The 14,918-nt window shown below is 42.7% G+C and overlaps 1 protein-coding gene across 2 annotated transcripts in view; it reads right to left on the bottom strand.

The window, feature by feature from the left end:
• STARD9 (StAR related lipid transfer domain containing 9) overlaps positions 1-14,918 on the bottom strand; it is a 129,696-nt gene extending 114,778 nt beyond the window's left edge. For both annotated transcript variants that reach the window (XM_036255709.1, XM_036255718.1), the window contains exons 1-3: positions 14,850-14,918; positions 6,625-6,694; positions 4,846-4,962 (exon numbers count right to left, since the gene is read on the bottom strand). In XM_036255709.1, coding sequence (XP_036111602.1) covers positions 4,846-4,962; positions 6,625-6,694; positions 14,850-14,896 — 234 coding nt within the window. In that variant the 5' untranslated portion in view covers positions 14,897-14,918. The remainder of the gene's footprint in view (positions 1-4,845; positions 4,963-6,624; positions 6,695-14,849) is intronic.

Here is a 14,918-nt window from a genome sequence, read left to right as displayed (position 1 = left end):
CTGAGGGCGCGTACCTCGGTTGCAGTTTGTCCCCGGCCCTGGTCGGTCGTGCGGGTGGCGGCCACTCGATGTGTCCCTTCACGTCGATGTTTCTCTCTCTCTCTCTGTTCCTCTCTCTCCCTCTCACTCTACCTGAACAAAAAAATGGGAAAATGTCTTGGGTGAGGATAAAAAAAAAAAAAAAAATCTAAGACTCATTTCTAACTCTGGGCAGATCATGTAACCCCTCTAAATTTCCTCAACTATAAAACAGGGATAAAATCTTCTACCTTTTAGGCTATTGAACGGGTCAAAGCAGATAATAGTTATAAACAAATGACCAGGTCCTGGCTGGGTGTGTGGCATAGTTGGTTGGAGCATCATCCTGTACACCAAAAGGCTGTGGGTTCAATTCCTGGTCAGGGCACACACCTATGTTTCAGGTTCAATCCTCAGGAGACAACCAATTGATGTTTCTCTCTCTCATGGATCTCTCTCTCTCTCTCTCTCGCTCTCTCTCTCTTCCTCCCTCCCTCCCTCCCTCTACTCCTTCCCTCCCTCCCTCTTCTCCCTCCCTCCCTCCCTCAAATCAACCAAAATATATCCTCAGGTGAGGATTTAAAAATGAAAAAAAAAAAAAAAGATTAGGAAAAAAAATAATAAGAGAGATGACCAGGTCACTAGTAAATTACATGGGACTTTTTTTTTAACTTTGAGAGTCAGTGAAGCTTGGTGGAAAGGGCATGCAATTTAGAGTTGGACAGTCTTGGATTTGAATCCTTGCTCTACTATTTACTGGCCAAGTGCTGTACACTTTCTGTGCCTCAGTTTCCTTATCTATAAAATGGAGTAAATAATTTTTTAAATGTTTTTATTAATTTTTTTTAAGAGAGCAAGGAGGGAGAGAGAGACAGAAACATCTATGAGAGAGAAACATCAATCGGCTGCCTCCTGCATGCCCCCTACTGGGGATTGAGCCCCAAAACTGGGCATGTGCCCTTACCAGGAATTGAACCAGAATCTTTCAGTCCATAGGATGACCCTCAATCCACTGAGCCACACTGGCTGGGCATAAATAATATATATTTAATAGATTTGAGAAGACAATTAAAGGGAAGGATAAACATTTAGAATATACAGATATTTAAAAAAAAAAAAAGTTCCTTCCAATAGAACTTACAGTAGCTGACTTGTTCTCTAGAGAACCAAGTTTGTTAACACCTGATCTATTTACTCAAGTGTGTCACCACTAAGAATTGAGAAGAGCTAAAGTACTAAGGAATTTTGATATTGAACTTACCTTTTGAGGCTGTAAAATATAAAAAGGGAAGTGGAATGGTACAATGCAATGAAAAGACCAACATAAGGAATATGGGTCTAGTTCCACTTGTGCATTTATTGCCTGTATAACTCCACATATGTCACACAGTATATCTGGAACATGAGGGGGTTGCCATAGATGAGTGGGCAGTGTCTGGAAACATTTTTTATTGTCACGACTGGGATTGCTACTAGCATCTAGAGGGTAGAGGGCAGAGATGCTGCTAAACACCCTACAGTACACAGGACAGACCCCCTACAACAAAGAATAATCTGGCCAAAATATCAATAGTGCTGAGGTTGAGAAACCCTGGCCTAGATGACTGCTAAGTTCCCTTCGAATTCTCACATTCTAAGAAACTATGATGAGGCAGCACCAACATCAAACAGGTGGTGTTTTTGTCAACATCTATCAAGCAACTGCTTATAATGTTGCTCAAAATTCCTCTGAGGCCAGTGGGAGAAATTTTTCCGTCAGAGAGTTGAATATTGTAAAATCAGTGCTGTATTTCTGAGAGTGCTAAAGTCCTTCCTTCACAACAAGAGACCCAGAGATGAAGAAGGTGTTGTCCTCCAGGGACTTGGACCCTCTTTGCAGTTAGAATCAGTGCTGTCAAAGCCATGAGATTTCTTCTAGGCAAGAAGATCTAAATAATTCTGAATCAAGGTCAGAATAAGACAGGATACACACAACAGCAGAGCTAAATCTCGACTACGTCATACTACATGAAAGCAGTCAGCCTCAAAGGCTACATATTGTTTTATTATTTTGTTGTTATTAATCCTTACCCAAGGATATGTTTTCCATTGATTTTTAAAAAGAATGGAAGGGAGGGAAGGAGGGGGAGATGGGGAGAAGTGGAGGAGGGAGGGAGGGAGGGGGAGAGAGAGAGAGAAAGAGAAAGAGAGAGAGAGAAAGAGAGAGATGTGAAAGAGACATCAGTTGGCTGCCTCCCACATCCACCCCACCAGGGCTGGGATTGAACTTGCAACCCAGGTACGTGCCCTTGACTGGGAATCAAACCCATGACCCTTCAGTGCTCTATCCACTAAGCCACACCAGCTAGGCCTGTTTTATTATATTTATAGACATTCTAGAACAGACAAAACAGTAGGGACAGAAAACAGATCAATAGTTGCTAGGGGCTGATGGTAAGAATAGCTTGACTACAAAAGAACATTAAGGAATCTGGGTGATGCACTGTTTTATATACTGATGGTAAACTACACAATTGTGTTTGTCGAAACTCATAGAACGGAACACTAAAAAGGTTAGTTTTACTATATTTAAATTATACTTCAAAAAGACTGACCCCTTTCTCCACACCCCCTAAATATGATCACAAATGCTGCAGAGCGGATAGCTGTATTTGAGAGAGGATAAATGGGATGACATCTAAATTCTTTCCCACCCCAAGTCCTATGATTTTATGATAATGCCTCTCCTACCCCTGGTGACCTCAGAACAATAGTGATTAGAGTTAAGTCTGGGCTCCAATTTCTGTGTTAAAATAATGAGTCCCTCTGATCAAATCATATGGATATGAGTCCTGCCACCATTCTGGGACCTCTGGCCCTACTCCAGCCTGTGACAAAGTTTCCTTTCCTTCTCTTTACTGTCCCGACTCCCCTTGGGACCAATGAGGCCTTAGAAAATTAATAAACAAGCCTGAATCAACCTCAGGAGACTCTGGTTTTATCTCTCTGCACAGGCTTCCTGTCCAAATCCTATTTGATCTTTCCATTGAACTTCAAATCAGGCAACAGAGGAAGAATCATATTTATGAATTCTCCTCTATGGACTTCTGGGCTTCCACTAGATTATTTTTATACACTTAAGCTACATAAATGTAAAATGTGAGCCTCACACCAAAACCATACCTAAGCTTGTTTATATATATATAGAGAGAGAGGTATTTTTTGTTTACATACATACACACATCTCCCAGATTATTGATCTGTCAAATGTTACACAAAATAGTTCATTTTTCTTAGGTACATAACATCCAGGCCTAGGTGTGCTATGGCCAGGGAAGACTGAAATAGCCATCAGTACGCTCACACTTTCTACTAATAGAAAGAACAATGCCTTCTGTGCCACATACAGTCACAACTGTGAACTGCTGTAGACATTCCATCCTTTTATTTGAGAGTCAGTTTCTCTCCTGGCTCTTCTTGGAGGATCTCAGTAAACCAGTTACAAACGCCAGTAACCAGATACCTCACAGATACTTGAGTGTTGGCATAAAATCAAGGGTCATAAGACAAGCCTGGACCTGCAAGTTCCCTCATATTCCAAAGGACAGAGAAAGCTCAGGAGGGGCCATGTATGTCCATACTACCTTTTTCTGCTGAGCATTTACAGCAAATGCAGTTTGACTACAAAAGTAGGGTACTCATATTATAACAGAAGGAACCCACAGAGACAGCAAATTCCACAGCAGTCTAGGGTCTTGTTTCCACATGTTCCCCTCAGAAGGGAAGAATGGAGGAATTACACATCCATGGTTTAGAACTATCCAGTCATCTTCAGAAGTCTGCATCAATGGAAGATCAGTACTATCCTCTAACTCACTCACACTTGATAAAATTGTTCCTTTGGCATAATTAAAAACAGTTTCACAAAAGACTAAAATACTTAGAAAACACACTTTGGCTTTCTAATCAAAGGTATATAGACAGGTGATTGCTGTCCAGGGTTACCCCCACCCCAAAAATTTATTTCCAATGGTTATTTCCTAAGGACATACTCCTGTAGTGTTTTCTTTCAGATGTAAGTATGATGATACTGATCCACAAAGGCTAAATAAATGATATTTCTAATTTTAGGGTTGGACTTTGATTAGGGTACCTGGTGGCTGCTGGAATGAAAACTATTGTTTGTGGTCATAGAACTGAATGAGGCAAGGCTTGCTGGCCATCATGGGGACTGAAGGCATGACCTTCAACAGGACAAACCAGAACAATGTTGTTGCTTCACAGAAACAGAGGGAAGTCGTGTAGATCCACCTGGCCAGACCTGCTGCCTTGGGAACCTGTGAGGGAGCTAGGCAGCATGACCAATAGCCTTAATTGATCCTCTCAATCCTTATCAGATCAAGAGAATTCACCTCTTATGTACATTGCAGGCAGGCTGGTAGACTAGCTGTCTAGCCTTTTACACTTAGCCTATGAGCACAAACCTAAGGAAGAAAGAAGATACTAGCTTCTAGGATTCTTGGGCCTTTCCACTGCATGCAACATAAGGTCAAGTTTGAGATGAGCCCATTTACTTACCACAGGAGCAGAATACTTCCTAAACTAACTCATTCCCACCTGAGTCATGCTGAGGCCCAAGCTTAAGTAAACACTAGCCAAGTCCCATGCCCTAAGCAAGCAGTACTTTTCTTTCTGCAACTGATGCCTCTCACTACCACCTCTCAGATCAAATATCATTATTTTCTAACCAAACTACCATAAGTAAGAAATAGGCAAGGCCCAGATTCCATGTTAATTTCCCAATAATTATATAGTTAACTGGGAAGAGTGAAGGAAAAATGACATTACCATATCCTGAGATGCATACTGGGGGTCCTCTGGGTTGACTGACCAGTAGCAGTAATCAAAGCCAAATGCCACAACCTTCTCCCGGGAGTCGCCAAAGCCATCTGATCGACTGTCCACCTAAAATCAAACATAGGATCCAGTGTCCTCTGTTATAATATCAGAATCTGGCTAGTGGCACTTGATTTCTCTCTGCTGTAGCTAGAGAGAACTAGACTGGTATGAGACTCTTTATGATACCTATCTAAAAAAGAAAGAAAGAAACCTCTGTCCTCAGAGAATTAAAACCCCAGAGAATTAATTTAATGTCTACCTATCACACTATCATAGATCTGCCTACATATGAACCAAGAGAGGTATAGAACAGCTTAGGAGAGAAAACCTTTACCTCTCTGGGCATCTTCTTATTACTATCATTTTTTCCTCTAAGCTTTTCTATAGCAGATACAGAAATGCATAAGTACTTTAGTCCCTGGGCCTAGCAGGCTCTATTAACCTAAGGCTTTTACAGAGATGCCTGGGGAGATCCACCCCAGTGAATTAGAAAGTATACTGAACAGAAGAGCTAGGACTAAGCCAAATGCCCAAGGTAGATAAGGGCAGAGCCAGAACTTGGAACTGTACTGACCTCCAAGTACTGTACTGGGGATAAGGGTATTACCCACAGAAATGCTTGTATTACTATTTAAAATTTAGACTCTGGACAGGGAAAGACAAACCCTAGCACTAGGATCCACAAACGACAGTAGAATGAGGCTGTTGGAATAACTAAGAGATTCTTCGTACGTAACTAACCTCAGGGAAGAAAGCAGTCAGCAAGGTATGTGGGAGGCAGATTAGAGTTTGATATTGGCCAGGAATTATTAAGAACCAAAAATATGATCTCTTAGAACAAAGCAGCCGAATGATTAGGCAACAGAGATGTAAGAGAGAGCAAAGAATAAAAGGTCTTTTGTCCCCAGGGAGCTCTTATTGACAGTTTGGTAGTTCCTGTTCTCTTTTAGCAGAGAGCTACTGACAAAAGGAAATAGATCACATCACAGGAGTAACATGGGAGTGGGCATGGCTGGGATGTCTGGGATCCAGATAACCCTCGCTGTTGGCAGGTCATATGGCCAGCTCCCCTGTTTCCCTCCACTCCTCAAGGCACTGAAAGAAAGAATTCTTCATTTTCCACTGGCCTGGTAAGGGAGGAATGTAATGAAGGAACTTAGCCCTAGGAGGGGGTGAGGGATAGAGGAGGAAGTTCCCAGAGTTTGTCCAACTGTGATTCAAAGATCAGTCAAATCTGTGAAAGAGAATTTGTAATAAGACTCAGGCTAGTGACTGGCTCCCTTCTAAGATATGAAGATTGTTTCTTGGTCCTCGCTATGGCCAAAATGAATCCTGCATTAGCAGATGCACACACCTCTAGACAAAGTGATATCAAATGAGAGGCTTGGGACAAAATCTAACTGGTGATGAGGTGAATTAAGTATACATATGGGCTGTCCCCAAACATGATTTAAGCTAGCCATGCCTGCACCCCATACATCCCTTGTTTACTTTCAAAGAAGCCACTGACTAGTTTCCAAAACAGCTGCACCCTGTTTGACAGAACTTAAGCTGCAGCAGCAACAACCCTACACTTCTCTCCTACTTTTTATATTTGCTTAGTGGCTGGTCAAAGCTCTTCCACTCTCCCTCTCTAACACATTCACAGACACACCTTCATCCCAGAAGCCCCTGTAACAATACTAGCCCCTCAGTGGAGAGAAAAAATGAAAACAATTTCAGGCTTACCTTTAAATTCCTGATTTTTGCCACTTTGCCATCAACCTCCAAAATAATTCTTCCTCCTTCTTTGGTCTCCCTAGAAACAAGACCCAAACCCATATGAAAAAACAAAAACAAAAAAACACTGCTTTTTTTTTTTTCCTTAGTCAAGAAATAGGGGGGAGGGAAGAGATAAACGAAAGAACTTATATGCATATATGCATAACCAATAGACAGAGACAACAATGCTGTGTTGGGGGTGGGGGTGGGGGTGGGATGGGAGGAGAGTGTCAATAGGGGAAAAAGGAGAAACATTTGTAACAAAAATTAATTAATTAAAATAAAATAATAAAATAAAAATAAAGTGGTGAGACTAATCCAACAGTCCATTAGCTCTTGTTTGAATCTGATAAGGTAACAAAGATAAAAGCAACAGCTGCAAAACGGTAAGGACCCCGATGAGGCTTAATGTTAGCGTTTTCAAAAGAGCAAGGCCAGAGAAGGCAGAAACCTATGAGTCCAGTCCTCAAGAAGTTATTCATGATGTAGAAAGAATTGAGTACCCAAAAAGAAATGGTTTGTACTTGGATACATTCAAAAGAGGGCGCTGCTTAATTGGTACATCCAGTTAGGACATCTGAGTGGTGCCTCCTTAAGAATACTTGGTAAGTTAATTTTTAAATCCAAAATTTTATGAGAGCTAATACTAATAGCTACATTTATTAAGCACCTCTACTGAGCCAAGCACTTTTCATAAATTATCTACATGCTCTCAACAACCTACAAGGTAGTTAAACTTACAGCTATTTTACAGATGGGGAAAGACTCAGGGAGGCACTCAGCTAATAAAGTGCTGAACTGGGTCTGCTTCTAGTAAAGCAGCTGAGAAGAAATGGACTTACAGTATAAAAAAGAAAAAAGAAAAGAGAAGCTGAGACCAGTGCTATTGGAACAAAATGTTTCCCTACTCCTGTCTCCATCACTGGGGTGTCTGTCTCCATAAGTAGCTAAAAGCATCACCTCAAAAAGTTCCCTAGCTGGCATGCTTCTCTAGATTGTCAGAATTTGGCTCAGTGGATTGAGCATCGTCCCATGGACTGAGAGGTCCCAGTTCAATTCCTGATCAGGGCACTTGCCCTGGTTGAGGGCTCGGTCCCCAGTAGGGGGCATGCAGGAGGCAGCTGATCAATGTTTCTCTCTCCCATCGATGTTTCTATCTCTCCCATCGATGTTTCTATCTCTCCCTTCCTCTCTCTCTAAAAATAAAAATAAAAAATAAAGGAATTCGGCTCTGGACAGCTAAAAGTTCCCATTATTGAGCACTTTATACATGCTAGGCACTGTATTAGGTGCAGCACATAGTGTACTTCATCTTATGCAATCCTTTTAACCACCCTCCTGAGATGGCTTCCTAACATATCTTCATTTTGACAGATGGAAGGCTAAAGTTAAGGAAAAGCATGCAACTTGTCTAAAGTCATACAACTAGCAGTGGTAGAGCTGGGATATAAACCCAGATTTGTCTGACTACAAAGCCTCGGCTCTTAATTATATCTTAGAAATCAGGCTTGGAAACCCTGGAGAGTATCCTTGGTACAGCACACAACATGGCATCACCTCTCACTTTCTCTGGGATTTTAAGCATGAAAAGGGTGTTGGGGTACTTTCTATTGAGATCTTGAGAAAATATTTCCCCAATCCTTTCCTTGTATTGAGATGAGAACCAAGATCCTTAAGAATTTTCCTATGTTGCAGTTATGTAGTAACACTTAATACCTAACCAACCCCTAAATTCACTTTAAGGGGCTTAATCCAAGTGATCCATATACCTGAAGCCTGAAATAAATGGAATATACCAGATATAAAATTATTTCTCATACCATAAAGAGATTTAGTTAAAATGCTCACAGCCAAAATCCTAAGATAAGAAATTTATTAGCATTTCCTCTACTGTAAGGAAAGTTATTAAATTACATCACGCCTAGATCTGAAAGTTGAGAAAATACATTCAGTTTCATTTTATCCTTCCTCTGAACTCCCAGGATGTGACCTTGAGGACTAGAGAGGGGAGATGGGAATGGGGTTGGTTGGGGTGTGGGGGTATCTTTAGATTTAAGATTTTTTTCAGGAGAAAGTGAAGACTTTAAAAAAAATTTTATTTTGTTAATCCTCACCCAAGGATATTTTTTCCCCATTGATTTTCAGAGAGTGGAAGGGGTGGGGGTTGGGGAAGAAACATCAATGTGAGAAAGACACATCAATTGGTTACCTCCCAAATGACCCGGACTGAGGCCAGGAACCAAACCTGCAACCCAGGTATGTGCCCTTGACTGGAATAGAACCCCAGACTCTTCAGTCACATAGTAAATTTGGACAGTGAAGTAAGTAAGAAAAAAAAAATCACACAATAACTTTTCCAATGCTTAAGCTTGCCCTTTCTTAAAGATTCATCTAGGACACTTTGGCATAAAGCAACAAAAACAAACAATAAAGAACAAAAAATGTCACCTTTTGGCAGAAAGATATAACACTATAGGAGGGTGAGATGCTGCTCCTTCGCTACCATAGGTAACCTAGTGGTTCCAAAATATTCTAGAACAAGATGAGGGTGAATTAAGGTTGAGCACAACAGAAACAAAGGGCACTAACCTCAGGTGAGGAGCTGGCAGCAGAGCTCAATGGAAGTCTACTGAGGAGGAGCCTTACACACAGTAGAGTGGAGCTACTACCACTTGCCTCAGTGTCCTTAATTCCACTAACAGGCATTCATTCCTTAGGGTTAAAGGTTTTGCACAGGGACAAATCCTCCCTTAAACATTACTCCCAGGACGGTGTTTCTCTTTTTTTTTAATCCTCACCCAAGGAACTTTTTCCATTTCTTGTTCATATAGAGTGGGAGGGAAAGAGAGAGAAAAACATCGATGTGAAAGGGAGACATCGAGTGGTTGCCAACCGCACGACCCATCCAGGGCCGGGGACAAACTACAACCAACTGGCCAGGGCAGGACAGTGTTTCTCAAAGTGGTCCACAGGCCACTTTCAAAAGAAATATGGGAGATGGTGGAGCTAGTTAACCCTGTTAATAAGCTGCAGTATAACAAGCTCCCCAGGTGGACTGTATGCACCCCATACTTTCAGAATCACTGTCCTAGAGGGGAAAATCACCAAGCCATTACCACTTATCTGTTCATTTGTAAAAGTTAAACTAACACAGCCCTGGCCGGTTTCTCAGTGGTTAGAGCACCTGGTCAAAGGTTCGATTCCCAGTAAGGGCACATAAGTGGGTTGCAGGTTTGATCTTCAGCCCCAGTCAAGGTTGGTCAGGGTCATGAAGGAGGCAACCAATCGATGTGTATCTCTCACATTGATGTGATTCTTTCTCTCTCTCCCTCTCCCTCTCTCCCCGCAGCTACTTCCACTCTATTTAAAAATCAATGGAAAAATATCTCAGGTGAGGATTAACCAAAAAAAAAAAAAAAAGAACAGACAGCTAAGTATAGGGAGAAATAAAAATAAGTGTTAAGAATAGTCTGGCTGACTTCAGGTCAAGATAGTGGCGTAGGTAAACGCGGTATCGCGTCCTCCCACAACCACATCAAAGTTACAACTAAACTACAGAACAACCATCATTCAAAATCGCCTAAAATCAAGCTGAATGGAAGTCCTACAATTACGGAATTAAAGAAGCAGCCACATCCAGACTGGTAGGAGGGGCGGAGGCATGATGGGATGATCCCACACCCATGTGTGACAAATAAAAATCAGGAGGATACCTTGGCTGGGAAGGTCCTCCCTGAGGACTGAGGGGTCCCCGTCCCACACCAGGTGCCCCGCTCAGGGTTCCAGTACCAGGAAGAGAAGTCCTCATAACTTCTGGCTGGAAAAAACAGCGGAAACTGAGCCCCAGGAAGCTCCTCTTAAAGGGCCCGTGCACAGACTTATTGGACTCACTCCCTCTAAGCTTGGAGGGGAGGCAGCTCAAGGGGTGCCAGAGACATACAGGGAAGAACTGAGCTGTTTGGCATTGGAGCAAGGGCTGGAGAGGGGGCTTTCTACAGGACAAACGTGCTGTCAGAGGCCTTTGTTCCTTTGGTGAGCCCTTCCCTGGGGCAGCAGACAGCGGCCATATCTGGGACTCCAGCAACCTGGCTCACACTGGTTGCCCCACCCTGGTGACTCCCTGAGGCCCCGCCCCACCCAACTTTCAGGCCCACCCAAGCTGTCGCCAGTTGCTTAACCATAGGATTGGCCTGTCTTGGATCCTACTTCAAGTTTTCCTAAATCCTTTCAAACAAGCAGCCTCTGGTCTCAGCCCCAAGCTCTCGTCAAATAATACACAGAAACAAACACAGGGAGGCAGCCAAAATGAGGAGACAGAGAAACAGGTCCCAGATGAAAGAACAGAACAAAACCCCAGGAAAAGAACTAAGCGAAATGGAGATAAGCAACCTAACAGATGCTGAGTTCAAAATACTGCTTATAAGGATGCTCAATGAACTTAGTGAGGGCCTCAAGAGCATAAAAAAGGGCCAGTCAGAAATAAAGGATGCACAGAAATAAAGGAGGCGCTAACTGAAATAAAGAATAATTTACACAGATTCAGTAGTAGAGTAGGTAAAGCCAAGAAGCAAACCATTGATTTGGAATATAAAGAAGCAAAAAACGCCCAATCAGAACAGCAAAAAGAAAAAAGAATCCAAAAAAATGAGGATAGTGTAAGGAGCCTCTGGGACAACTTCAAGTATGCCAACATTCACATCTTGGGGGTGACAAAGGAGAAGAGAGAGAACAAGAAATCGAAAACCTGTTTGAAACAATAATGGGAGAAAACTTCCCTAACTTGGTGAAGGAAACAGACATACAGGTCCAGGAAGCACAGAGAGTCCCAAACAAGATGAACCCCAAGAGGCCCACACCAAGACACATCATCATCAAAAAGCTGTCATTTAGAATAGATGGCCATATAAGGAGTTTCCCAGATAAGAAAAGTTAAAGGAGTTCATCATCACCAAACCATTATTATATGAAATGTGAAGGGTCTTTTTGAAGACAAAGATAAAATATATGAACAAACAAAATGGCAATGAATACGTATCTATCGACAACTGAATCTACAAACAAAATGAACAGGCAGAACAGAAAAAATAAAAACAAGAGTAAAGCTAACACTTTATTGAATACTTAAAATGAGCCACGCTCTGTTCTGTTCTAAGTATTTTAAATGTATTCTTTCACTTAATCTTCACAAAAACATTGAAGTAGTTATTCTATTTTACAGATTTTTTTAAAGCACAGAAAGAGAATACAGTGTATGAAAAGTAACTTTTGACAGAGCAGTGGGCAGTGTTACAGGGCCCACAGAATTGGTGGAAGAGAACATGCTGTTTCAATGATGAATGGTTTTGGATAGACAAATGACAGCACCTCATAATAATACTGACTTTCTGATTATGGGAAACAAGTGTGAGGTAGAGGGGAGGGCATCAAAACTATTTCCCATATTATCATTTTACTGATGGATGATCAGTTCTATTCCTACTGAGCAAACAGGCATTTGTCTGAAAAGTGCAATTTTTCTGTACTCTCAGGAAGAAACAGTTTAGTCTGGTAAGTTGAATCCTGGCTCTACCTACTTTTAGACTTTAAACAAGACCATTTTCTCACCTGGAAAATCAGAAAAACTGGAAGGTTAGACCAGATGATCTCTGAGATTTCATCCCAAATACATCAGATCCAATGGCTTTGTTAACTAAGTGTGTGCCAATGACTTATTGAAGGTTGGAATAAACTACATAATCAACAGATTCCCTATATTCAGATGAGCCTCAGTGAAGATGCTGGAAATTAACAAACCTTGGAGTATAGCTTCATCTCTGCAGGATTCTCTGAGAACAGGGGAGTGGCCTCAACTTTTTAGCTGGGGTCATATTGGTTTTCTCAATATCTGCTCCTGAATCTTCAGCCTGCTATAATCTGCTCACACCTGAATATCTGTAGTCTTAACATTCTATTATGTGCTGCTCAAGGCTCTTCATGTGAGCTCAGTAAATGTGCCCTTCTTTTCCCCTCACTTGATGATGAGCTGTTATTCTCTACTGTGGCTACAAATAACTCAATTTTAACTGTATTTTCTTGTGTTTGTTAATCCTCACCTGAGGATATTTTTCCACTGATTTTTAGAGAGAGTGGAAAGCAAGGGGCGGGGCGGGGGGGAGAGAAACATTGATTGGTTGCCTGTTGCATGACCCTAACCAGGGCCAGGGATCAAACCTGCAATCCAGGTATGTGCCCTTGACTGGGAATCAAATCCAAGAGCCTTCAGTCCATAGGCAAACGCTCTAACCGCTGAGCCAAACCGGCCAGGGCAACAGTATTTTCTTTTTCTTTTTTTAAAATTATTATTTTTTTAATGTTTATATTGATTTTTTAGAGAGAGAGAGTGGAAGAGTGAGAGATGGAAACATCGATTGGCTGCCTCCTACACACCCCCCACTAAGGATTGAGCCTACAACCGGGGCATGTGCCATGGCCGGGAATCAAACCGGGACCTCTCAGTCCATGGGACTACACTCAATCCACTAAGCCACACCAGCTGGGCCAACAGTATTTTCTTAATCTAATCCATGCTATTATAAATTCCTACTTCCCAAAGTACAGAGAAGTTACAGTGAGGAGTAATCAATATTGTTATCCCAAGAACCCTTAAAAGTACAGTTTTGCAAAAAGAGGATCTGCCAGAGGGCCCTGGCCGGATGACTCAGCTGGTTAGTACTTCATCCTGTACACCAAAGCTTGGGTCCTCTGGCACATATGGGTGGCAACTGATGGATGTTTCTTTCTCTCTTTCTCCTCTCTCTCTAAAAATCAATATAAACATATCCTCAGATGAGAATTAAAAAATAAGAAGATGATGATCTGCCAGAGGCTACCTCTAGGGTAGCAGCTGTAACAATGAACCCCGCCTCCCCCACCTTGAGCCACTACACCTGGTAAAGCAGAAGCCAGGTGTGTAATCCACTTACCAATCTAAACACAGCAATTCAAGAACATGCTGCTTTCCTTTTTTTCTGCTGCTTTCCTTTTTTCTTCATTGTATCTCTTGCCTTTTCCCTCCCCTCTTTTCTGTTTCTCTTGTTTCTTCCCCCATCTCACTCCTCTCCTCATTATTCTGTCAATTGCATGACTTTTCAAAGCCAGTCACCTCCACATCAGGACAAATATAATCCCTACTATTACCAAATTTTATTGTGGAAGACAAGACCTTTTTTACCCTTCTGCCCAATTTTCAAGCCATCTTATGTCCTGGAAATTTTTTAACTTCCCAAATAATTCCAATTTGTGCCACTGATCCCAAACCTCACCCTCACAGTTTTATGTCCTATCACTCATCTCCCTCCACATACCCTCTCCTCAACCAACCAACTAAACAGCCTAAGTCTTTTGCTCTCAGAATTTTAGTACACAGAGTGCTTTCTCCACCTTCTCCACCTGTCAGCAAACTCTAAGAGGTCTTTAAAAAACAGTTCAAACACCAACCCTTCTGTGAAGCCCTCCCTGACTTTCCAAACCTACGAGTGAAAAGTTGTGAAAAGGGGAAGAAATTATGTGGCTGGACACTGAATGCCTCAAGAACTGAGAGGTGCAGAATCAGATTCACCCATGAGAAAACGGGCACTGCCAACGCTGAGAGAAGGGGTTGGAATAACTTCCCCTATTCCACAGTCCTGCTGTCTAGCATAGGACGTAACCACGATCCCTTTGGGCCTCAGTTTCCCTCCCATGCCTTACACTCTGCCTTTCTCCACATCTTCGCAGAAAAACCCACGCGCACCCACAATCCTGCCTCAGTCCCCACAGGTACTCCAGAGACGCCGAGAAGAGAGAGGAGACTGACAATCTCTCTTCGCGTAAAGACACTTTCCCAGCCCATCTTAACGTACCCGGTGAGAAACGCCCAAACCGTGCATCAGGACGTGAGCCGAGGTCCCCCCCAACTCCTGCTGGCAGGACTGCAGGAACGCCGAAAACAGGGCAGCCCACCCGAGGCCAGCCAGGAACCGCTATACCCCGGGGCTCCACGCGAAAGCTCAACCTTAGGTCCCTACTTGCCCGGCCCTGAAGGTTCCGGACCCTGGCCAGCTGGGCCACTTTGTGTCTGATTTCTCCCCTCCGGAATCCCTTGTGGGAGAGGCGGGGACCTCGCCCTTCTAACTCACTTGACGCCCCAGGCGCCCCCTCCCGCCCAGACTTACCTCTTGCTGAGGGGCCGCACCCTCACGGCCACCAGCACGTTCGCCATCCCTCGGCCTCCACCCAAGCCT

The sequence above is a fragment of the Molossus molossus genome, unplaced genomic scaffold, assembly GCF_014108415.1.
Source record: "Molossus molossus isolate mMolMol1 unplaced genomic scaffold, mMolMol1.p scaffold_m16_p_1, whole genome shotgun sequence".
NCBI lineage: Eukaryota > Metazoa > Chordata > Mammalia > Chiroptera > Molossidae > Molossus > Molossus molossus.
This window is presented reverse-complemented; position numbering and strand designations above follow the sequence as displayed.